The sequence below is a fragment of the Mchenga conophoros genome, linkage group LG13 (genome assembly GCF_057382185.1).
Source record: "Mchenga conophoros isolate Kocher_MC1m ecotype Shallow Benthic linkage group LG13, M_conophoros_male_GT1.1, whole genome shotgun sequence".
NCBI lineage: Eukaryota > Metazoa > Chordata > Actinopteri > Cichliformes > Cichlidae > Mchenga > Mchenga conophoros.
In genome coordinates, this window is record NC_140538.1 from 17,459,386 (window position 1) to 17,486,280 (window position 26,895).

Genomic DNA, 26,895 nt, shown 5'->3' on the forward strand with positions numbered 1-26,895 from the left:
TGTCTGTCTCCACTAGTGAGAGGCCTTTGTCAGCACTGGAGGACAATTAAATGTCTGATCGACCACCTTCAGATGCAGTTTAGTGTGTGAGAGAAAGCATGCATGGAAGCTGCATAGCAGTACGTGTTTGAATGTGAAAGGGGGGAAAAAGGGAACCAGGTTAACATTGTGTCAGCAAATGCTCTTTGACTGTATATCTCATTGTTTGTGTGTATTTGAGGAAACCAGAGTGACCATTATTTCTTGGGAGCCTTGCTTTTGGGTATTTCTGGACGCAGACAGCTGGCACTATTGTCCAACTATTTGTTCCTGTAGAAAATCATACAAACTCCAAGTCAAGTCTCTCAAAATTTTGTCAACAGTAACTTTTCACCCCAAATTAACATTTGGGTGAAAATTTACCAACAGTGTGCAGAGCTGGATACCAGATTTCAAGCCTTTTTTAGTATCTAAAATTTGTCCATGAAATTTCCAGTTCATCTGTTTGCCATCAAGATCTGGCATACAAAGTTTCCTAAGACAAAATAAAGTCCTAAAAAGACCCATCCCACTGAAGTGGCATTTCGTTTAACGACGAGGATTTATCCTGTAAAAAGTTAAATATGTCTCTAAAGAAGATATTTGTTGAAAAAATATGAACTTTGGAAAACTGTTCTGAAGTTCAGGTATTGCAAGTCTTGACAAGTAGCTGGACTTGTCATTTTTTTTAAAGTAGCAGGCTTTTTGAAACATGCCCAAGAAAAATGAAGTTTGACATGCTCAACATTGTAATTTTGCACCATCAAGCTGACTCCCAGAGAGCCAGAAATCAGCCTGGCGTCCAGCGTGCCCTAAAAACTTGAGGAAGCTGGACAAGTGAAGGACAAAAGAGGAAGTAGCTGCCCCGAAAAACGAGCAGATGAACAGTATCTGAATGTCATGACCTTAAGAAATAGGAAAGAATTCAGCAGAATGAAAGCCAAAAGTATCATATTTGATACTGATAAATAACAAAAATAAGAATACTGGAAATTAGGGCTGCACGATTAATCGTTAGAAAATCGCGATCTCGATTCATACTTATGTGTGATCTCATTTCCAAATGACAACGATTAAAAAAAAAAAAAGACGACGACCATTGTACCGCATTTTGATCCGGGACGTAATCTGCATGAAAACAAGCGCTCACTCTTCCTGCTCAACAAATGACAAGGGCGGAGCCTTATACCACCTGATACAGAAGCTGTGCCGTGTGATGCTAAAATTAGCAGGGAAAAAACAACGGAGAACACGTCAGGGATGACGAGAAAGTGACAGGAGAAAATCCGTCCCGGTCAACCACCCAAACATCAATAACGGGAACCTTATACAGCGCTTCCCCTTACCCGTCGAACTCCCGCAGGCACAAAGAAATTACGGAGGCTATCACTTATCACCTGACCAAAGATATGGCTCCCATCAACATTGTGCAAAACGAGGGATTTAGGAAAATGATCAACACCCTAGACAAACGCTACACAGTGCCGTCCCGCAACTATTTTTCTATTGTTGCACTACCTGCTCTATACACGCAGCGTCGAGCAACGGTGGAGACGGAATTTCAAGCAGTACAACATTTTGCAGCAACAACAAAACGTGAGACATTTGTTGTTTTATACCTTTATTTATTGTTTTTATGTTCAGTCCCAACTGTTGCGAAGTTGATGTGCAGTTAATAAGTGCAATAAATATTTATACTGGAAAAGAAAATCGTGAGAGAATCGTGATCTCAATTCTAAGGCAAAAAATCGTGATTCTCATTTTATGCAAAATCGTGCAGCCCTACTGGAAATCCGGTTGTTCAGTGATGACGCGACGAATCCTACTTCCGGGTCTAAAGTAGTCTGCGTTTAACATGGCTTTTGTGTTGTTAACATGTTTAATGTTATGTATTTTCTTCTATTTAATCTCAAAAAGCTCCTAAAACAGTCAGTGAACCCTGTTGACCTCCCTCGGCTTTTATTACCACTAATCATTTATTTAAGCTCAGTTTTTAAAACCTTAGGATGTAACTACAGCCCAGCCCATGCAGCAGTATATGAATGACTACCCTTGTATTGTGGATGGATTATCTCAGTTGTTCTCCTGGCTGAAGTTTGGTCCTTTTACAGCATCCTGCCATGCGATTACATTTGTTCCTGACCACCGAGAACACTCACGTTAACTTTTATCGAGTGGAAAAAAAGTTACCTTGTTCATATTATGCTAACATAGCTGTGTCGCTAGCGGTCACGTAGCACATCATTATATACCAGCTAGCCAAACTTCAGTAACCCTACAAACGTCACTGCTGTTTAGTTTTCTGTCTTCATTTATGCTGGAAGTGATAACAGAGCTGTACGTTTTAATTTGTTTCCAAAACCCCGCAGTCAGGACATGCTATATTGTATTTAGATAGAAGCTAGCGAGCTAACTCCCTGCTAACGTCTAACTCTGTTAAATGTCATAAATTCCGTTTTCATGGATGCCTGGATGTTAAACTCAATTGTTACACCTGGTAGAGCAGAACGCTGATCATTTTATTAAAGATGAAAGACTTTAGACAGTTTTTCAACTCTCAGTAATGCCACAGTGATCGTTTGATATATGGACCTGCAGCGGAGTTTAGACCCAGACACGGCTAGTGACGTCAGACTGAAAAATCAGATAGCAAATATGATACAAATGAAAACAATATATTCAAATTAATATTGAATTCATTTATTATTTTAAGGTTCTTTTTAAGGTTCAATAAAAACTCAGTTTTCAAAAATGTTTCATTTACTACGGCTCATCAAGAAAGACCTAAGACAGTGAGTGTTATGGTTTCATTCTACATTTCAGTCAGTGGTGTCAGGCATCTTGTCAAAATTGATGTAATTATGACAGAAAAATACAGTCAGATCTTGATCCAGCCTTCAATACCATCTGGAAAATGTCCGATTGGCAACAGCTTTATTTTTTTTAGCTAAGCAGTGATCCCAAACAAACTGCCAGTGCAGTAAAAGTACAACTGGGTACAAAAACACACAATGGAAAACTATCAGTCATAGATTGGACTCCCCAGAGAAACACAGCCTGAGCTCTCTTAGATAAGTTTTTTTCATGTCTTCTCCAGTCTTCTTGAAGGACATCCAGTCTCTTCTTTGGATGTTGGCTTCCTTTTCTTCTATTGTCTGCCAAGATGATCCCACACTGCTTCAGTAATGTTGAGGTATACCAAATACTGACTTTCAAGCTAATCGGGACTGAAGAAACTCTGCAAATGTATCAATAAACTTCTGCACATATTTTCTTGCAACATATAAAGACATGAGTGGTGGCTCAATCATGACTTAGATTTGTATACTCCTTTCAAGAAACCCAAAGATGCTTTACAAAGGAGTATAAATAAAAAATATATATAAATGAGCACAAAGACTAAAAGTTGAATGCTTTGTTAGAAAGGTGAGTTTCTTAAAAGAGGCCAGTGATGGGGTACTGCGAATCTCAGATGGGAGAGAGTTCCAAAGGGTAGGAATACCATAGAGGTATGGAGGTTGACTACAAGGGACTGAAAGCAGACCCACAGCTGAGGACTGTAGCACCCAAAACTGTTTGTATGGGGGAATAAAGTCAGACAGGTACTGAGGGGTGAGGGCATTGAGGGATTTATAAGTGACAAAAGGGCTCACTACTTGTACACAGTAATGCCTTTTCTTGTTGTTTTGCAGCAGCAGCAGAAAAACATTGTTTATAGCTTGTGAATTGCTTAAATAATGTTTCTACTGGTCTCTGTTTTCTCTTGGCACACACGTGGATGGGGTAATGGATGCCCTTGTATGAAACAGTTTCACAGGCAGCTTTTTGTGCCATAATGCCAACACACACCTCATTAGAAGAGTCCCTAAGGTAGCTCGGGGGGAGGTGAGGAGGTTGATTGACAGCAGTGGCATTCAGACTAAGGAGGAGACAGTGCGGAAACAGCACGGCACGGCCACTGTCTGGGGAGAATAAAAATGGAGAGGCCTCTTAGTGCTTATAAACTCTGTGGTAACTAGAGTACTGCTTCAGTCATATTCACACTTCCACACAGCAGGTGCCAAGGATGAAGGACCATGGTACATCAAAGTTTTTTGTTTTGTTTTCGGGGCCACATGATCCTCAGGAGTGTCCACTCTTAGCAAGGAACACCACTGTGTCACCGCAAACCTGTGACACCTGATCAACGTTGTTACTGAATGATAAGACAAGTGCCTCGTATTTAGGATTTCTGATGCCTTGAGTAGTACTTCTGTGGCATTAAATTCAAGTTTCCCATCCAGTATCTTTGTCAGCACTTATGCAGTCTTTTGGAGTGGTCTTTGTCTACACTTAAGCTGCTGTATTTGTCAGGAGAGTTGGATCACAACCAGGAGATAAACAGGAGGCAAACTTGCTGCTAATTCTGTCCCACATTTTTCCTCGCAGCAGACGCGGAGGGACATTGGCTAATATTGTTATAGGTCATTTCTGCCAAATGGCTGGTAAATGTGGCTTGGGAAGACAAATGCCTCCAAATGCATAGACACAAACACTCACACACCCTTGGTCTTACGCGTGCACGCACACATACACAGCAGAGGAAGATGGGAAACTGCAGATTGAATTAAGGTAAAATTAACTGGAAACTTTGTGAAAGTTGTGCTGCTTTCCTTGAGGGGAAAATCCGATTAACTTCATTAACATACCTGGCTAGAACTTCAGTTCTGGAAAGGAAGTCACGCTGACAGACAAATAGACAATGTATGGCGGTATGTGGGGGTGAGGCGGTGGCGGTGCTGGTGGTGGAGGGAAGGGGTAAAATTGGGATGAGGCAATTGCCAGATGGAGAGGTGAGGGAGAAGGGAGGGAGGAGGAAGCAAGGGCTATGCTGAGTGATATCTGCAATGTGCAGGGTGTGAAGCGTGTCATCTATCATCTAATAGAAAACCTGTGTGTGGCTGAAACGGTGAAAAAAACACACCACACTTTCCTTTCCCTTCTCACGCTCGCTGCTATTTGTACCCACAGGGTAACCGGTCCAATTGCTGACAGTTCCTCTGCTGTCCCCGTTTGCCCCTGTGTTTTCTCTCAGCGCTGCTCTGTCACCTGTCACACATGCAGCTATGATGCAATTTCCCACAACTGTGTGATCTGAATCTTAACTAAGCCATGACTCAGACGCTGATTGGAGTTCGCTATTTAATGCTGATTTTCAGATGGCGATGCGTTTGTAAAGTCTGGATAACGAGCCTCTGGTTTCATTTTCAAATGAATGCATCCGTTTACTGCTTGTTGGCAAACAGTTACCTTTAAATGAAAATGTCTAATTGGCAAAAGATGTCTGCAATTAGTCCTTTATGAACGGAAAAGAGGCTGTAATTAGATAAACATGTCGCCCTTGGCGAGCCGCAACAGCTCTGTTGTATTAGATGAGGATTTAAAAGTCAGTCGCAGGTGATCAGTCATTTCAACTTTGATGTTAATGCAGCTGTTGTTCAAGGTCGGCGTGACCTTGTTACAGCTTTGCACAGTGAGGTAGTCGTAACACCCGCACAACGATGTGTGCAGGCTTTAGTCTACTCTAAATCTAGACGATGTTTTCACTTAGAAAGGTGACAGCTGTAATGGAGCGTGTATAGGGTTGTGTGACATGCCGTCACTGCCAGAGCATTTGTATCAGTTCACATTTTTTAAATCTTTTTAAACAGTCAGTTTGGCTTATTCTCTGCATGTTTGTTTGGATTAAGAGAATCAGTTTCCTTGTCGTGAGTTGTTATGAAGAAGTAAAGCCTCTGACTCACATGTGCACGCTGTCAACTGCCGTCGTATAAGCGTCAAAACAGACGCAGTTTTTACTAGGTTTGACGTCATCCACCCAAGGGATCTGAGATATATATCAGCCTCTTCAAAACCTTGTGGTGGTATTTTTTTTTCTTTTAATATCCCACAGTGATCGCCCTCTGCTTTGTGACCTAAAAGATTACATATTGCTCGTGTACAGTTAACAGTTAACTCCCCGGCCTTTTACATTTCCCAGCACAAAAGATGAATCTGCTTACGGTGCAGCCACTTCCTACTTGTTCCTCCTCTAATGAAGGCTAAGTGCGTTTTAGTGTTCTAATGGCTTTGCATTAAGCCCCATCTGATCCGGTTCTCTTACACAACAGTGCCTGATTAAGGCCAAGACTCATAAATATTCTTATTTAAACAGGGAGATGGGTTATTCATTGTTAGACGTTTACTGGAGTTCAGTCATTTCAGTGTTCAATTATTCATCTCGTGCAACTCTCAAGGCCTTAAATACATAAACTGTATATAGTAAAAGGCTTCCACGAGAAACTGTAATAACTTATGTGAATATATTTTTACAATAGCATATTCCACATAATGGGTTTAGGTAGGCTTTTGACAGACATGCTTGCTGATCCAGTGCTTCGAGTTTCTGAATGACTATTAATGTTTTTTTAATAAACATATTTATTTAACTCTGTTCTGAAATTCAATGCAAACTATTTAACATCCCTTTCCCATCTTCCAAACTCCCACCTGTCCCTTTTCCTGCCCACTAAAGCTTTGCTCTAATGCTTATAGCCTCGGTTGTGTTGCATTGTGCGAGCTCTGGTATGTTTTTGTCTTTTCCAGACTGACTTGCCTCTCGGAAGGCTGAACTTAAAATAATTTTTCAGCTACGCATTTCCTCGGTGTGATATAATCCTTAACACTTCTACACTTACACTGCATGTGTTTGCGTCGCTTTACTAGCAAGAGACAAACCGCCTGAGAGAGTGAGGACAAATAAAGTCTCCTTGGCAAATCCTTTACGTCAAACAGTCCCCCTCAGTTGTATCTGTGCTATACAGTTATATTTGTGAAATTCAAAATATAGATCATAATGTTACATTAGGATTCCTACAGAGGCAAGGTCAGCCAACAGCCTCCACAGGTCAGCCAATATCCGTGCCGGGCCAAGTCAGCTGATGTTTTAACTCATTCCCTTATTTGCATGCTCTTGTCAAGTCAAATATGTGTTATTGAAGCAGATTTTAGTCAGTGCATGCTATTTCTTACTTAATCACTGTCATGACCGTTGTCATTTATCTCTTCTCTGGTGTGTGTGTGTCGGGGGGGGTCTTGCTGCTCTCCCTGCATTTAGGCCTTCTATTGTTTTAATGTGTGCCTTTGTTCAGATTAAACCAACCACAGTTAGTCAAGTTAATACTAACAGCTGTGCTGTGAAATCTTCTGTACTCGTATGTTAAATTGATGAGTGATGACAAGGAAGGTTTCTGTTCTTCACTGTCTCCTGCTGTCCTCATTTGCATTTCAGTGGTTGGGATTGTGCGACAGTCTCTCTAATAGTGACAATATGAATATGCAGTTTCATAACTGATGCTCATTGTTGTTGCAGTCATAACATAAGGTACCAGCAGTAAGGTCGATGAGACACTCGGCTTGTGCAGACGTTAAGCTTTTGTGTTGGGGTAACTAAATTTGATAAATAGAGTAGGAAGTGTAGCGTTTAAATTTAAATAAATAAATATTATATAAATATCGAATTCAAAACATGATAATGTCATATTCCCATTTCTTTGTTGATTTTTGTTGTGCCACTTTGCATTTAGTTGTCTTCCTGTGCCTCCTGTGTTTCCCTGTCTCTGTTTTTAAGTGTTTGTTTTCATGTTGCTGTGTCCTCATGTTTTAGTAACAACTGTCTTTGTTCTAGTTTTACTTCCTGCTCTTTTTACTTCCTTTGTGAGTGTCATTCAGCCTCTTTCTTTTTACCTGCTGGGTGTGTTCAACTTTGTCCTGCTCCCACCTGTGTCTTGTTATTCAATCTATTCTTAGTGTGTTTATATATAACCCTAGTCCTCACACTGCCTGTTGTCTCCTGTTGGTTAGGGTCCTCTGTCCCTGTCCTTGTTTGAGTTTTTTGGACTCCGCATCATAAAACAATGACCTTTTTTTTTTTTTTTACTTTGCTTTGTGCACTAAACTATATAGATATAGATATATACTATATATCTATATATATACTATATAGATATTGCAAGTTCTTTGCAAATCCTTCTCAGTAAATTTGCATTTACCAGGGTCTTGTTGGCAAAGTGAACACGTAGGCTGTCATGAATATTTCACAGTTCTGCTTTGGTTTCAAATTTTCAAGATCACTGTTCAAATTAGGGGAAAAACTGTAAAATTAAAAGTTGTATAATTCCCCATGTTTGAAAAGTGTGGCTTTTGTTTCAAGGCTCCTTCTCCTTCTAGGTGTCTCTCACACATTTGCAAATTGCTGATAAAGCTGGTGCCCTGTTCTATTTCCATGCGCACCTTTTATTTGATCTGTGTTCAGGATTGTAAGGTAATTTTCTGCTTAACTGAAACTGTTAATTGAAACTGAGGATTTCTTTTGTGTTTTTGCTCAAGGATCTTTTTTTCTCTGATTTGTCTGACATTTTACTCATTTTGTTGCATAGTAACCACAAACAGAAAGGTATACGCTGATACCTTGGGCATAATTTGTGCCAACTGTGGAAAGATAAGTACAGAGATGTGAAATATATTTAGCACTGGGCTAATTGCTAATGCTAATACAAAGAGCTGAAGTCCTGCTCTCAGTATAATCCTTTTTTCCACGTAGGCAGTTTGAACTTTTTCTTGTCCTTTTATGCTATGTAAATAAAAGTAATGTCATTATCTCCTCCTCTGAGCATATGAACTAAAATCAGCAGATTGTTTGGTTTTCTTTCAAACCTTTCTAGCCACCCTGCTTACTGATAACTTACTGATAACTGATGATAAAATAAAATGGCATCTTCTGGAACTGCCTCACCACGATGCTGAAGCAGCTCCAGAAGATGCAAATATGTTAAGAAAAATTTTATTTTTCTATTTTTCAACTTCTTTTTGTCAGTCAAATGAAAAAAAAAAATCCAACATAGCTGTGTTTAAAGCCTATTATTGGTTACTGATTCTCCATTTATTACAAAAGGAACATAAAAGGATGTTTAGTTGGGAAAGGGGCTTCTGACGAGGCTTTGACAACCCATAATTTCAGCTGCAGACAGGCTGCCTGTGGATGTATGTGTGTTTATGTCTGCATGCTGGTTACAGATTGAGATCCCTGGTTTGGAGTACGCTCTGCAGGCTGGGAACAGGATGTTGAGATGACAGCAGTCACAGGAGGGGGTTATCAGATGTAGCCGTCAGCTGACAGACTTATTGCACTGTCTGTCCCCCTCCTGAGTCGAGGCCCAGATACATACTGTATTAGGCCAAATGCTGCCTTACTGGCCCAGTTTATGTACAGCCTAGTTTGGAAGTGTCTGGAAGGTATTGTGGGCCATCCCTGTAACATTTCTAAACTTAGTTCCTTTGATTTAATGTAACTAAAAGAGAAAAAAAGACCAAGTGTGTCAGGTAAATTAGCTTTGGTAGGTGGTAAGTTTCAGTATTTATTTGAACCAGATGTCGGCTCGTCTGGATTCTGTGCCTGTTTTATTTAAATTGGACGACTTACTAGGTACAAGATTGATTTGTCATAAAAGTCTCCCTGATGGTAAAACAGCTTTTAGATTGAGTGAGCAGCTTTTAATGAATTTTTAGGGCCCATAGCATATACTATTTGCCAAAAACATTCACATAAATCTGTCGCGCAGATACTCAGGGAGACAAAAATAAGCAAAGAAATATGCAAAAAGGGGAAGTAAATAAACGTTATCTGTGCACACATGCATATTAATTTGCTGGGAACACTGGTGCACACTTATTTTACATACAGAAGCACAACTCCCAAAGTGTACGTGTTTCAGGGCTAAAAGAGTGAACGTGTCAGATCAGTTTTAATTGGAGATGCTCTGGCCGGCCACAGAGCAGGAACAACAAAAAGCTTTTACCGAAGAATTGTTTGGCGCTTGGCAAAGCTTCCCCATTTGAAAAACAGCAAGAGACAGATTTGGATTATAGCAGAAGCCAAAACAATATCTCTGCTTGACTGGAGCCACAGCCTTTTGTCTTGGCTTAAAACAAGGTTAAAAGCACTGAGGCAATCTGTCAGCATTACCCCTGATATAATTTCATTATTATGTAGCAATTGGCCTCACTCGCAAAGGCAGATGGGACACAAATTCGCAACAGGCGCATTGATGTAAACACTTGGGTTGTACTCAAAAGTTCATTTCGCCTTATCAACAAGGGAAGTGGGGTGGAGGTTTTGTGATATCTGGCACTTGACATTTTAGTAGTAATCTTGATTTTTGATTTCATCCCGGACCACAAATGGTGTCCAGATGTTTAATTTTTCAGCAGCCTTTTAATTAAGAAACCCGTCATGCTGTCAAATGCCACTGTCCCAGTGTTACAATGAGTAACAGTGTCTTTGTCTGAAAAAGACACTAACTAACAGAATATTAATAATAATAAATGATAAAAGAAGAACAAAAATCTCTTGAAGTGTTAGAATTGAGCACAACTCAATTAATTTGAAATTCTTAGTCACATCCTTAAATAGCCAAGTAATGTTGTAAACAATGGCATGTGTGCCATTTGTATGTCTAAATGTTAGCAGTCTAGGGTCCGAGGTCTTCAAGATATCATTTTCAGATTTTTTGTGTGTACATATTAATAAGAGGTCACGCTGATTTAATTTAGGTGAAAATCAGGTCAAGGTCACGCCACGTTATTCACAATTTTTTATGGATCGTCTTCAAATGTCACAAAAATATATTGTTCCTTAGAGGAAATTAGTTTCTAGTTTGGCTAACCAATATACCTTGACCTTCATTGTTAGCACCCAAGGTTAAAGTGAGAAAAAACAACAACCAATAAACGATATTGTAAAATATCATATGAAAGGGCATGGAGAGAGCTGTACAACACACGTTTTAAATATGAAGCCCTATAGTGGCACGATGATGCCATAACAAGCTGATGTCATCACATTGTAGCAGAAACATAAAACATCAAAGTTTTAGTAAAGCCCTCGCTCTTTAGGGAGCTGTGCCCTCTGATTGTTTTTGTATTAAAAGCCTTAATCTGTGACTGAGAATTAGCACCTACAAATATGGAGCTAGGGTTCTCAGTGGGAAATGGGTGCCCACTCTGGTTTTGGAGTGAGTCACTGCCGGAGGTGGAGTGCTTCAAACCTTTCCGGTTCTTGTTTATGAGTGAGAGCAGAAGGTGGTGAAGAGAGAGCATCAAAGTGAAGCTGCTGATTTACAGGTCAATTTACATTCCCAACCTTATCTATAGCAACGAGCTGTGGGTAGTGACCGATGGAATGAGAGTGCAGATGGTGGAAATGAGCTTCCTCTGAAGGGTGTCTGGTCTCTCCCTTAGATTGAGGACCTTGATTATTTGGGAGAGTAACAGCCACTATATTCCTCCACATCAAAAGAAGGTGGTTTGATTATCAGGCGAGGAAGTTTCCTGGAAGGCTCCAAGGTGAAGTGGTTTTTTGGGGGGTTGTTCAACTGAGAGGAGAGCCAGGATATGCTGGAGAAATGATGTGGAACACCTCAGTGGTCCTCCAAAACAGCTGGAGGAGGGCAGTGTGGGCGTCTGTCCTTACACTGCTGCCCCTGCAGCGTGGATAGAAAATGGATTGGAAGGTTTGCAACTGTGACTCATCCAGAACTGTACATTTTATTAAATGTTCTTCCGTTTATGTATGCATGATTATCCTTGTCGTGTATCCCAACTGCTCTGACCTTTAAAGGGACAGTTAATGTGGACATGGTCTAAGGGCTGCCTGTTGCCCATTTAGAATAAGTCAGCCTGGACAGATTGGTCATTGCTGCAAGATAACACTCATTTCTGCCTTTAAGAATTATCACATTATCATTAGTTGTCTGGTTTTAATGCAGATGCTTTCAGTTTAGCCTGCTTCATATGTGTCTGGTTGTTACCCATCAGCTTATGAGGTGCTGTCTCAGGAACCAGCAGAGGCTGTGGGCTCAATATTGTAATAGCTAGGATGATTTTTAGACAGGGAGTCTCTGACAGGCTATAAGTACAACAGCCTGATGCATGGAGCAGAGCACCAGAGTGGAAATCTGTTGCTCCTGGGCTGTCTGGGGTTCACATCATCACAGCTGACAGCTAGTGTGCATAGGCACAGCATGTAACATGATAAAATGGGAGAAAGTCCAAGTCTGCCTTTGATTTGGTGAAATATATAGGTTAGATGTCTAATTTTGTACTGATGTATTTGTGTAACAAGAGAAAACAAAAACTCTTATATTATTTATTAAATGTTTTATTGTCTGTCCTTGCTAAGAGGTTTTAATAATTGAATTCATTCCGGTTTCAGTCAGCATAACCTTTTCCACAAGGCAGGCATTGTTATTCTTCAACAAAATAAAATATTGTCAAATCAAAGAAAAGTTTTGAACAATCTCCCCTGAAAGTCTGCCTTTTTCGATTCAGCTCCTTTGCAAATTTAAGACGTGGTGTCGGTACACACTCATGGACTCAGTGTGGGATTTAGCTTTGTTCACACCCTGTGCCACACATGTCCTTTAAAATGTCAGCTGGAGACGTACCAAATCTTTATTGTGACATTTTCAACACATGCTTCTCATAATGGGGTGGTTGCACGCTGTCGCAGAGAGATAACTGTAAAATCGTTGGGTACCATCAGTGTGACTCACTGATATCCCTTGATGTCTTTTAAGTTGATTACTGCATTTAATTCAGCGTAAACTCCACGGTGATGCCGGGTCATGGCAGGACTAGAAGAAAGCGAGCTGTGAACTGCACCTACAGTGAAAAGATTTCCTTTTCAAAAACCCATCCCAGTAGAACATGGGGTTACAGTGATAGGGTCATGAATATGGATGAGCTCAGATAGCATACCCTACTGCTGCCTAAGTGGAGCGATGGCCTAGTATTCTCATACCCACTGACTAGTACACAGAGGTTGGGTGGTGCAGTGCAAATGACATAATACCAGAATTAATATTCTATTTAGCTCATCTCCTGTTGACTACATCGCACCATAGTGCTCAGTGGCTGCTGTTTACACTGATACTCTCTCCCACCTGCTGCTTCCTCTTCTCCCTTTCTCTTGCACTTGTTTTTATGCAATTAGTGTTCTGTTTTCTTCTTCTTTTTCTTTCCTTTTTGCTTGGAATAACAATTTGGTTTCTAGGAAGAAAATTACAACAATATATGATAAAGATTTCCTGCAGCTCAGCCTCACTCCACTCAGCACGTTATTATGCTCATTTATTTAAATAAAAGTTTAAAGAAAGCATCTGTGTGTGCTTGTGAGGTTGCTCTTGGCACACCCCACCCAAACTTTCCTCCTCTGTTACTCCGAATCTACATAAACTATTTTGGGAACCAAACTTTAAGGCTGTTTGTTTCCCTTCGACTCGTTTTCATACAAAACCTTCCAGCATTTTCTGCTTTTATTCCAAACACACACACAAATGACAAACACACAGTGTTCAGTCCCCGGCCATGAATTTTTTCCCTTTTCACATGCTTCCTACTTTAATAATGAGCCGTCACCATGGTGAACATACAGGTATAACAGCTTGTGTATTTATAAGAGCCTCCAGCAGTCTGGCAGGAATAAGGACATCAGCTAAATCTGCATGATATGTTGATCTGTAGATTGGTTATGGTTGGTGGAATTTATCGCCATGAAGTAAAAGCTGATATTTCAGCAGATACCATTTTGCAAGAACATGGTTTAATTCCTGAAAAATAAATAAATAAATAATAAAGAAACACTAATGATAGTAAATGATAGTAAACTATCCCACTAGAAATGAATAAAATCTTTAATTAGTTCTTGAATTTTTCTACTTTTCTAAACCTCTATGAATTTAGTAGAATCATTATCAATGTGACTATTAATATAGAAATTATTTTCAGAGTCAGATTTTGCAGTATAAGGAATAATGCCTTTGACCCACAATTTCAACTACAATTATTTCTGTGTATAAAACGACAGAGCACCTTTGTCTTTGTCTCATGTGCTGTATTATAATTTGTCTAAGGAGCATATAAAAAAGTCAGTTTGGAGAAGGAAGTGGCAAAGAAAGTGATGAGATTTGTCGATAAACTAAATCATTTAGATCTGTCACTCAGGCCCTATAGACCACAGGCAACTATCTGTCGCTAAGGAAAAGTGTGTATTCCCCAATTTGTTGGTGAGTGGTTGCTGGCTGTCTGTGAAATCGATTGCTAAAGCCCCAGTCAACAGCCCTGGAGACTGGTTAGTGACCAGATAGCCTAGCAAGCTTTGAATCCTATGGAAAAATGTGAATTCCCTGACCGGATCTCAGGTTGCTCCTGGAAGTCACTAGGCAAAACTGGTTATAAAGACTTATATAGTGCTGGATCGAAAACTTACTTGCAATGGTAGGTGGTCCTTGCAATTGGTTTGATCAGCAGTAGGCTGTAGTGTGGAAATATTGATTGTTGGTCTACAACCAAGCACTAACTGCTCTCCCAGTGAAAGTGTGACGCTCTTTGGAAAAGCTGCAGATTTCGAAAGGTGTTGATTGCAAGGCTACGGTACAACTTTCACTTTGAAGGTGAAAGGTCTGTTAACAGTTTGTGTCATGCTTTCAAATTTCAAAGAGTGTTTGCAGACAACACAAGTCTCCATGGTTGACCGGAGCAATGTGCCAGCAACCAAAGCAATCACAAGGAGGTTTTTTCAGTGATGTGTGCGTTTTGCAACAGATTTCAGCTAGTTACAGCAGGCAACCACTCCCCAGCTGGTTGGGGAATACAGTTTTCCCTGGCAACTGGGTTGCCAACCAGTTTCCAGGGCTGTCTGACTGAGGTCTTATTTGTTACTGCAAATTGTGAAGTTGAGCAGTGTGATAACAGATGAATGCTTAAGTAAGAGGACATTTCAGACGTATTCATGGTGTCACACACAGTCAGAAAAAGGAATACACACTTGTGGTTTTTGCAAGAGAAAATAGATGTACTGTAGGTACCATTGTATTCATCATCGTGTGTTTACAAATGTGCTCAGGCTGCATAGCTCACAGCAAGGCTTCCACAGTTGATAGATTCACAGACACCCACCCGCAAGCATCATATCACACAGTTCCTACCCATAGATACATCTCTGTCATATATTATGTAACATCTGCTAAAATATGTGACTCATGGCGCAGTCATCATCTGCACAGACTGTGATATTGTCACACACAGACATCACTCCTATTGTGAATACACTAGTGTTTGAAAGAATGAAGTCAGTGTAAATAGTCATCAGAACAGTCATGATGCACATCGACAAGCAAGAAACAGACTTCTTGTTTTTGTGGTTTTGTTATGGTATAAAAATATCCAGCGGTTTGTAGTCCCACTTTGTTGTTTTGGCAGCTTTAGGAATCCACTGGCATTTCAGATGTTTCTCTGCAGGGACTGTCTTTATAGCGACTGCAGTTTTCCTCACGAAAATGACGGCTATCAGAATCCCTCTAAATGAATGTGATGACTCACTGGCTTCCAAACACAGAGTTTTGGTCCATCATCGCCGACTCTTTGAGTCACCATTACTTTATTTTCACTTATGTTTATCTATGAAAAACATGACCCAACAAAAGACTCTCATCCCAGTGCCAACATATTTGTATTTTTCAATAATATAAGAAACATTTCGCTTATCATCTGTGGCTCAGTGGAGATAAACACTATGAATACAAAAATCCTGTACTACTAAAAACACGAACTTCACCTGTCGCTACTGCTTTATTTACACAAACCGCTTTTTTTGCTTTGTTGAACTATTTCACTTCAAACCCACATTGTATGGTTGTTACTATTAGCACGATTGCATAAAAACCATATATCTCAACCATATATCTGCAGAAGAAAAATAGTTTCTAATCAAGTAATATGTAGTTCACTCTCTTCACCGCGAAATAAGCAAAATAGAAAAGCAACAACCTTTTAATGTGTTTACAGATGACCAACAAGAACAAACAGAGGGTAGCTTTGCATTGACTGCTGTATTTCTCAGTCTTTTCCCCTGCTCATAGCCAATGTGATGTGCCAGCATGGGAAAGTGGAGCACGTCTTCTTGTGGTGCTACAGACCATTGTTTAAATACACTTTTCAGCCTGAAGACACTTACGAATGAGGTTGTTGTGCAGTGGTTACTGGACTAATATCTAAAAAGGCTCTCCTCTTTATTTTTTTGATGAATTGGTAAGATGTTGAGATGAAGGCAGTTCAGCACTAAAAGGTGATTTCTTTGTTCAGGTACAAGCATGTGCATTAATTCATTACCTAGCTATCACTACAAAGCAGCGCTATTACCAAAATGCGCGAGAAGTAGGTTTCAAGAAGGCAAGTGAATGCAATGTTCTACACTTTGCATGCATTGAATTACACCCCAGTTGTATTGTACAGTGGCTGCTACATAAGTGTGAAGTTTCTTTATTCTGGCAGTAACAGAAAAATAAAAAACATATCTAGTGGGGCAAAAAAGTATTTAGTCAGCCACCGATTGTGCAAGTTCCCCCACCTAAAATGATGACAGAGGTCAGTAATTTGCACCAGAGGTACACTTCAACTGTGAGAGACAGAATGTGAAAAAAAAATCCATGAATCCACATGGTAGGATTTGTAAAGAATTTATTCGTAAATCAGGGTGGAAAATAAGTATTTGGTCAATAACAAAAATACAACTCAATACTTTGTAACATAACCTTTGTTGGCAATAACAGAGGTCAAACGTTTACTATAGGTCTTTACCAGGTTTGCACACACAGTAGCTGGTATTTTGGCCCATTCATCCATGCAGATCTTCTCGAGAGCAGAGATGTTTTGGGGCTGTCGCCGAGCAACACGGACTTTCAACTCCCGCCACAGATTTCCTATGGGGTTGAGGTCTGGAGACTGGCTAGGCCACTCCAGGACTTTCAAATGCTTCTTACGGAGCCACTCCTTTGTTGCCCGGGCGGTGTGTTTTGGATCATTGTCATGTTGGAAGACCCAGCCTCGTTTCATCTTCAAAGTTCTCACTGATGGAAGGAGGTTTTGGCTCAAAATCTCACGATACATGGCCCCATTCATTCTGTCCTTAACACGGATCAGTCGTCCTGTCCCCTTGGCAGAAAAACAGCCCCATAGCATGATGTTTCCACCCCCATGCTTCACAGTAGGTATGGTGTTCTTGGGATGCAACTCAGTATTCTTGTTCCTCCAAACACGACGAGTTGAGTTTATACCAAAAAGTTCTACTTTGGTTTCATCTGACCACATGACATTCTCCCAATCCTCTGCTGTATCATCCATGTGCTCTCTGGCAAACTTCAGACGGGCCTGGACATGCACTGGCTTCAGCAGCGGAACACGTCTGGCACTGCGGGATTTGATTCCCTGCCGTTGTAGTGTGTTATTGATGGTGACCTTTGTTACTTTGGTCCCAGCTCTCTGCAGGTCATTCACCAGGTCCCCCCGTGTGGTTCTGGGATCTTTGCTCACCGTTCTCATGATCATTTTGACCCCACGGGATGAGATCTTGCGTGGAGCCCCAGATCGAGGGAGATTATCAGTGGTCTTGTATGTCTTCCATTTTCTGATGATTGCTCCCACAGTTGATTTTTTCACACCAAGCTGCTTGCCTATTGTAGATTCACTCTTCCCAGTCTGGTGCAGGTCTACAATACTTTTCCTGGTGTCCTTCGAAAGCTCTTTGGTCTTGGCCATGGCGGAGTTTGGAGTCTGACTGTTTGAGGCTGTGGACAGGTGTCTTTTATACAGATGATGAGTTCAAACAGGTGCCATTCATACAGGTAACGAGTGGGGGACGGAAAAGCTTCTTACAGAAGACGTTACAGGTCTGTGAGAGCCAGAGATTTTCCTTGTTTGAGGTGACCAAATACTTATTTTCCACCCTGATTTACGAATAAATTCTTTACAAATCCTACCATGTGGATTCATGGATTTTTTTTTCACATTCTGTCTCTCACAGTTGAAGTGTACCTCTGGTGCAAATTACTGACCTCTGTCATCATTTTAAGTGGGGGAACTTGCACAATCGATGGCTGACTAAATACTTTTTTGCCCCACTGTACATGTTGCCCTTCTCAGAAAGATTTTTTTTATCACCTCCAGACTGCATCTGACATCAGTATTTAGTGCTATGGGAATGTTTTGAGCAGTAAATGATTCACAGAGTTGCACAGACCCTCTTCAGAGCAGAAGTTCAATAGTTTCTTTGCTACTTTTCTCTCCCTTTTAATCTTCAGGTTTTGATTATTTTGGCATATGTGAAAATGAGTTTCAAAGTGGCACATCCGCAATTGGTAGACAACACTAGATTCAAACCAACAGCTTTTTGAAGTTATGGAAATTCATGCAATCTGCAATGGCTGAGGTCATCGGGAAGTTTCTTGTCCTTGAAAGTCTGGGCCTGAGTAGGTCTCAAGTGGTCTGAAAGTGAGCCGCGCTCACGGCACCGTCAGCATCACTGCATATTAAATACACGTTGAAACACAAGATTCTGGTCAGACTTGGTTCACGGTCAGAGCACTTGGGGGCGGGGGACTGCTAGTTACATGGTTACTGTAACTGCTGTTCTGTGACGATCATTGTCATGGTTTTCACCACTCCGAGCAATGCGCTGACATCATTTCAATTTCAGGATTGTGGTTCACACTGGAATTACATGGCAATACACAGCCGCAGGTCTTCTGACGGACGCCGGTGTTTAGAGCTCGTTGAAGGTGCTGAATAGATCTCAAAGATATATTATTTTTTGATTAAAGATAGAAATTAACACACTCACAATGACCCACGCACTCGTACTGCAGATGTGTGCATAAGTGCCTATGACACACATATAGGCTATATACACAAACACACGCATACTGAAGTTGCACTGCACGACTTTCGCATACTCTCGCATACTAAGACAAGTCCTCTTTTCGGAAGTTGTTTATTCCAATAATCTCTGTCTTCATCACTTCTTCTTTCCAGAGTGGCCTGTCTCTCTGACTTACTGCTGGTGTTGCTTCAGGCTGAAAACAAAACACAGAAAAGAATTTGTTAGTCGTGTTCTGTCTCTGACATAGGCAGATCCGACAAGACAGGGCTCTTTAACCACAGGGAATATCAAGCCCATGGGGCGAAAGATATTTTAGTGTCTGATATGTTTGGTCCCGTGGAAGCAATTTAATTTACCTGTAAATCCGCGTCTCGTGCCGTTTTTCATATAGCGCAGTTGTCATTTGTAATATAACGAGACATTGTAACCTTGGATTGCTGTTATTATATCGTATTATCTGCTGCACTGAAAAGAATTCCCTTTTACCGGGAATGACAGCTCGACTTTATGTAAAGCATTAACCAATAATCCGGTTTCACAATCTTCTCATAATTACAGCAGCCTTCTATCTGGCTATACTCCAAATTGAAACAAAGAGGAAAGATACGAGCATAAACCCTCATGTTTAAGGTGCGGTAATTACTGTGGATTTAGCCTTTATCTTGAACCGCTGATTGTTTTTCATGATGACGGCTGCTGCGGCTGCGTTCTGCGGCTTTATCGCCACGAAACAAAGCAAGTGTGGCGGCAAACATGCCGCATTTAATTAAAACAAGGAGATAAATCGGATTGAAGATCACGCCACGCAACACACACCTAACTGAGTAGGCATTTTTAGGGCAGGGTGTTCAAAGGACTCGATTCTTGAGAAATCCCACAGCTGATATTGAGAAAATGAAATGAGTGCTTGGTATTTCACTTTTCTAAATGTCATAGCAGAAATCTCAACAATAATGCGCAACACTTCCTTCATCTCGGCAACGCTGTTGTGTAATTGTTTCTCACGTCAGTTTGAGGTGCCTTTTAACTTTCATGATGCTGTTTTGAGAGGTTTTCTCTCCAGTATGAGCTAAACTTCTACAAACTGAGATAAAAGTCAAGTGAAAATGAGATGTTTGGCTTCATACGTCTGTATCAGTCTGAGTCTGACAACGTGTCCCCCGAAAACCACAACAAATTCCACCATTTTCAGCTCAGTCCTTGTTAAACTGTCATTCCTGTCCTAATTGGGCTGTTGTCCCCACCCACCCAGCATCTCCTCCGCTCACACAGAAACACACACACACGTTGCCAGCTGAAATGGAGTGAGAGAAAGAGAGAGGATTCATGGGCACCATAGCTGTCAGCACCTATTCCGGTAATGGCTGTTAAAACAGTGGCCTCTACACCCTGTCTGGTCTGTCAGGACTCATCTAGCACGTTAGATTCTCTGAAGAGTGGAGGGCACGACTCTGGTAGCTTGTATTGTTCTCTCTGAGGGGACAGGTAGCAGCAAGGAGGGGCGGGAGGGCAACAAGGTGGGAGGGGCAGAGCGAAAACACTGTGGGGTTGTCACGGCGGGGTGCGCCGATGTGTGCGGAAACAGGACCCAAAAGCAGATGATGACGAGGAATAGTAATGATTAACAGAAAAGTGAACCTTTATTGCGATGACGGCAGGAAATGAACCAAGAGACCAAAGCAAACAGGCAAAACACTAAGAAACAAAACACTGAACTGACAAAACACTAAGAAACAAAACACTAAAGGTACTAAGACCAAAAACTATAACTATGACCGAGGTGGAAAAATAAACAGGCTATGACTATGACTCTGGTGAGAATAAACAGACGAACTGACAATGGCATGAAGAAAACAAAAGGCTTAAATACAGACATGAGGTGATCAGGGGAAGTGGCGACACATGAGGAAACAGCTGACTGACATGAATCTAATGACAGGACCAGGAGGAGTGAAACTAAATACAATGACCAAAGAACACATGACACTGTCAGAATAAAACAGGAAACACTAAAACTAGACATGACAATACAAACTTAACATACCAAATACGTGATGAATAATGCAAGAACTCAAACAGAAAACCCAGGAACAATAACTGCCTAAACTAAAGGCAAATAGGAAATACCACAAAACTAACAACATCTCAAAAAATGAGAACAATACAAAGAAAGCTCAAAGTGCTGGGTCGGAGACCCAGCCTGTGACAGAGCCCCCCCCTCAAGGGCGGATTCCAGACGCCCTAAAACCTCGAAAAACAAAACCAAAAACAACCCACCAAGGGCGGGCGGTGGGGGTCCAGGACGGAGGGCCAGAAACAAGGCCAAAAAAAACCAAAAACAAAACGTCCATCAAAATCACAGGAGCGCAGGGAACAGTTCATGACTCCTCAGGGGGCCGACCCGGAGGGTGACGGTCCAGAAAATCATAGTTCATGTGATCAGGGGGCCGGCCCGGAGGCCGACGGCACAGAAGTCCATGGTCGAACAGTTCCGGGGGCCGTCCGTGCGGACGGCAATGGTGGCGACATGGAAACCGTTCAGGGGGCCGACCGTGCGGACGGCACAGGTGGCGACATGGAAACCGTTCAGGGGGCCGACCGTGCGGACGGCAATGGTGGCGACATGGAAACCGTTCAGGGGGCCGACCGTGCGGACGGCAACGGTGTAGAAACAGTTCAGGCGGCCGACCGTGCGGACGGCAACGGCGTAGAAACAGTTCAGGCGGCCGACCGTGCGGACGGCAACGGCGTAGAAACAGTTCAGGTGGCCGGCCGTGCGGAAGGCGGCGGCGGCGCCCAAGTGTCAGGCGTACCGGCCGAGGCTTGGAGGGCACAGGACCAGGTGACGCTAAAGCAGAGGCTGAGGCCGGACCAGGTGACGCTGAAGCACAGGCAGAGGCCGGACCAGGCGTAGCAGAAGCACAGGCAGAGGCCGGACCAGGCGAGGCTGAAGACTCTGACGAGGACGGACCAGGCGAGGACGAAGACTCTGACGAGGACGGACCAGGCGAGGACGAAGACTCTGACGAGGACGGACCAGGCGAGGACGAAGACTCTGAGGCTGAAGCCGAGGCCGGACCAGGCGAGGACGAAGACTCTGAGGCTGAAGCCGGAGCCGGACCAGGTGGAGCAGGAGCAGCTGATGCCGGAGCCGGACCAGGTGGAGCAGGAGCAGCTGATGCAGAAGCCGGACCAGGCGAGGACGAAGACTCTGAGGCTGAAGCCGGACCAGGCGAGGACGAAGGCTCTGAGGCTGCGGCTGACGAAGCACAGGCTGGAGCTGCGGCTGACGAAGCACAGGCTGGAGCTGCGGCTGACGAAGCACAGGCTGGAGCTGGTCCTGGCGTAGCAGAGGCAGAACCAGGTGACAGTGAGGCAGCCACAGGTGGTGAAGCAGAAGGTGGCCAGACGGGCTCCTCAGGCCCGCCAGCAGACGTGGCGTGAGGCTGGACGGGCTCCTCGGGCCCGCCAGCAGACGTGGCGTGAGGCTGGACGGGCTCCTTGGGCCCGCCAGCAGACGTGGCGTGAGGCTGGACATGGCGAGGCTGATGTGGTTCTCCTGAACCTTCAGCAGACGAAACATGAAGCTGGCTGGGTTCTCCCGAACCTCCAGCAGACGAGACATGAAGCTGGCTGGGTTCTCCCGAACCTCCAGCAGACGAGACATGAAGCTGGCTGGGTTCTCCTGAACCTCCAGCAAATGAAGCATGAAGCTGGCTGGATTCTTCTGAACCTCCAGCAGACGAAGCATGAAGCTGGCTGGGTTCTCCTGAACCTCCAGCAAACGAAGCATGAAGCTGGCTGGGTTCTCCTGAACCTCCAGCAGACGAAGCATGAAGCTGGCTGGGTTCTCCTGAACCTCCAGCAAACGAAGCATGAAGCTGGCTGGGTTCTCCTGAACCTCCAGCAAACGAAGCATGAAGCTGGCTGGGTTCTCCTGAACCTCCAGCAGACGAAGCATGAAGCTGGCTGGGTTCTCCTGAACCTCCAGCAAACGAAGCATGAAGCTGGCTGGGTTCTCCTGAACCTTCAGCAGACGAAGCATGAAGCTGGCTGGGTTCTCCTGAACCTCCAGCAGACGAAACATGAGGCTGGCTGGGTTCTCCTGAACCTCCAGCAGACAGAACATGAAGCTGGCTGGGTTCTCCTGAACCTCCAGCAAATGAAGCATGAAGCTGGCTGGGTTCTCCTGAACCTCCAGCAGACGAAACATGAGGCCGGACGGGCTCCCCGGGCCCTCCGGCTGACACTGAAATTGGCCGCACCAGCTGTACCTCCGTCTCTGGCTCCAGACCGGCCTGGATAGCAGTACCACAGCAGCTTAGCTGAGCCTGATGGCTAGCTTTTCCAGGGCAAACAGTCTCTGTATAGCCGGGCTCATTAACCGGAAAAGTAGTGTCAATTTCAACAACTTCCTGAGAGAAAACATGAGGAGCCAAAATGTAATCACTCACTTGCGTTTGTGATACGGAGCGTCGGTGGCGCGCACGCCGCTTTTTCTTAGGAGTGGAAGACGGCGGAGCGATGGGTGGAAGTCCCTGGTAACTCCGAGGTCCCCCGAGAGCCAGTCGAGTTCCCCGGAAAGAGTGCTCGTGCTCCAGAATGAGCCACGGCTTCCACCGGAGCTCCTCCTCCAAGAGAGCGCAGAATATAGACTGGCGCTCGTCGTCGTCCAAGTCTATGGTGTGCGGCGCTTCCTCGCGCTGAACTGTGACAGGAGTATGGCGAGACTGTGATGAGGGCGTGGAAACTGGTGAGCTGAGAGGTGGTGACGCTGCGGCGAATCTCAGCGAACCGACACGAACACACTCAGGTTCCGGAGGCAGCAATGGAGATGACTGATTGTGGGGTTGTTGTGACTGGTGGGTGCTGGAAGCCATTTCCTGACTCGACAGTCCCTGGGCCTGCAGCATCTCCTTTATCCTCGTAAAGGCATCAACGATGGCAGGTGAGTCCGGGAGCTGGAGAAGGCGGGGATCCCTCTCCATAATAGCTTCAGCAGCGTTGATCATTACTAGCTTGCTCTTCAAATCGGGCACTGTAAAGAAGCGGTCGAGGATCGCTTGGATCCGAGCAGTCTCCTCCAGACACTCGGTGAGAGCAGAATCCGCTGGGTCCATGACTGGTCAGTTCGTTCTGTCACGGCGGGGTGCGCCGATGTGTGCGGAAACAGGACCCAAAAGCAGATGATGACGAGGAATAGTAATGATTAACAGAAAAGTGAACCTTTATTGCGATGACGGCAGGAAATGAACCAAGAGACCAAAGCAAACAGGCAAAACACTAAGAAACAAAACACTGAACTGACAAAACACTAAGAAACAAAACACTAAAGGTACTAAGACCAAAAACTATAACTATGACCGAGGTGGAAAAATAAACAGGCTATGACTATGACTCTGGTGAGAATAAACAGACGAACTGACAATGGCATGAAGAAAACAAAAGGCTTAAATACAGACATGAGGTGATCAGGGGAAGTGGCGACACATGAGGAAACAGCTGACTGACATGAATCTAATGACAGGACCAGGAGGAATGAAACTAAATACAATGACCAAAGAACACATGACACTGTCAGAATAAAACAGGAAACACTAAAACTAGACATGACAATACAAACTTAACATACCAAATACGTGATGAATAATGCAAGAACTCAAACAGAAAACCCAGGAACAATAACTGCCTAAACTAAAGGCAAATAGGAAATACCACAAAACTAACAACATCTCAAAAAATGAGAACAATACAAAGAAAGCTCAAAGTGCTGGGTCGGAGACCCAGCCTGTGACAGGGGTAGAAGAAGGGGTCAAAGAAAGTCAACAGAATGATGTAAGCTGATAGAAAAAAAGGGCCTGAATCCAAATTCTTTGTACATTCTACATAAATATGTAAACATCATACACAAAAGGTGTTATTGATACACAAAGTAATTATCTAAACAAATAATTTTATCCAGAGATTTTTGTTTTGACCATTCTACAAATCCCAATACAAGCACTTGGGACACTGAACAAAACAAAATGCAGCCGTTTAAATACAGCATAAACAATTTATTCTGAATAAATAAATAATACCCATTTTGAATTTGATGGCAGGAACACGTCTCAAAGGACCATGCTCACCACTGTGTAGCATCCCTTCTTCATTTAACATCAGGTTTACAGTTTACGGTTGATTCTAATTAGTTTACATTTATTGATTCTTGCGACCACTCAGATGTGGACTGATATTTATTCAAGCAATCTTCATATTTTAGGAGGTTCCATCAGCATATGTTTAACATTCTTTCTTGATCCAGAGCATTATTACCGTTAATGATGACAATGTTTATCCGGCTGATGATACATCACAGGTTACAGGTTATTTTAATGTGTCAAGTACAGAAAGACAGTGATACGTTTTATTGTTGGTTGGCTGCATTGCACAAACTAATGAGAATCACAATTCATTAAAAAGTCAAATCCAGTACAAATGCCATTTTGCTAACATCTGACCAATCATTCTGTGGAGGGACAGACGAACTCACCTTGCTATCGCATAAGTTCATTGGTTGTTAGCTTCAGCCTCAGGTAGTTGGCTAAACGACAAAGCTACCAGATCTTTTTTAAAAATCTTTGTGTTAAATAAATCATTAGACTGGTACAGTTAAGCGGACGATGTTTTTTTTCTTCACTAGCAGGAAGACTCACGTGTTTTACAATTTACAACCTGTCAGCAGGTACACCTTTTAACTCCATCAACAGTGACAGGCTCCACCTGGTGGCACAAATATGTACTACAGCAAATCCACAATAAATTTCCACCCCATGTCCTTCAGCTTTTACAGTTGGTTTTCATATGAACGCACAATAATATTGCTAGCACCATGTTCAGTGATGCACAAGGTCAAAACATCCTATTTCACAGTTTTCTTGTGGTTGCCATGTGAAGGGCATGTCTCCAGTTGTTTAATAATGCAATATGGAGTGCAGCCTTTTAAAAAAATTAAAAAATTAAAAATTAAAAAATGTGTGCATGCAGTGCGCAAAGCCGTGCCAAACATTTCACAATCACTTCAAAGGGAAGTCATGCCTGTACAAAAAATAATTAATACACACTATAGCATGTTTGAGCAATTCTATCACATCTTATGGTGAGAGAGGTACATATATATTTTTTACTCAAGGAGCTTTTTCCCCTGATGCTTGAAAGCCAGTGGCATACTTTATTTATTTCTTGTAAGTATAAAGCAATTTCATAAAGGGCAGTGTAATAACTGATTCAGGGAGCTTTATTTTCCATAAAATAATTAAGTAAAGTAAAGGCTGTGAATGGTTTCTAGGATTTATATTATGGTTTGAAATTTTCCCTGGGTAAATGTGAGGGAATTGTAATTGTGTTTAAATTCAGGTCTGTATGTTATGTTTGCTCAATATTCTATTTAAGCTGTTTCAAGCAGCAACTTGTTAGGCTCCGTGTCTGTACTGTATACTGATTGTTTAAAAACATGGGTTCATTTCTCAAGTCTTCGATTGAAAAAAACCAAAAGAGTTTGTTTCAATCAGGTCCCAGCTTCCATTAATTACCAGGTTATTTATCATATTGTTTGGAAAATGTCCCTTGGCGGTTTCTATAGAGCAACATGGTCGAGGGATCTGCTGAGTGTGTAGTGAATACACAAACACCCAACATGTTCCTCCCTTTTGCATAATGCCTTCAACTTTTACATTGAGTGCTTTTGACATAGTAAATTTGTAAGCGCTTTTCTGTTTCTTTTTAACGTTTACCTAACAAAAAAATATTTATTATGATTGAATCAATTTTATCCAGTCAAGAAAACATTTTAGTGGTGATGACTATCCTTGAAAAAAGCCCTGCCATACTTTTATTAGTCCAGTGTATGAGCAAGGTGTTACATGGTGAGGAATAGAACGATGAAGGCTGGAAAGATGACAGAGCCAAGAAAAGCAGCAGGACACTAGAAGGTGAAGCTGGGGAAGGGGTACAAATAAAGGTCACGGTCTGTGAGTGGATGGGGTCGTTAATAAATAGACTAATCCAATAATCTCTCCCAGGGCCACACATGTGGGATGTAAGATATA

General features: G+C 42.5%; 1 protein-coding gene across 2 annotated transcripts in view; it reads right to left on the reverse strand.

The window, feature by feature from the left end:
* Positions 1-18,012: 18,012 nt before the first annotated feature.
* Positions 18,013-26,895, reverse strand: part of LOC146561090 (zinc finger matrin-type protein 4) — a 74,444-nt gene continuing 65,561 nt past the window's right edge. For both annotated transcript variants that reach the window (XM_085296860.1, XM_085296859.1), the window contains one exon: positions 18,013-19,001. In XM_085296860.1, the coding sequence (XP_085152986.1) occupies positions 18,980-19,001 (22 nt within the window). In that variant the 3' untranslated portion in view covers positions 18,013-18,979. The remainder of the gene's footprint in view (positions 19,002-26,895) is intronic.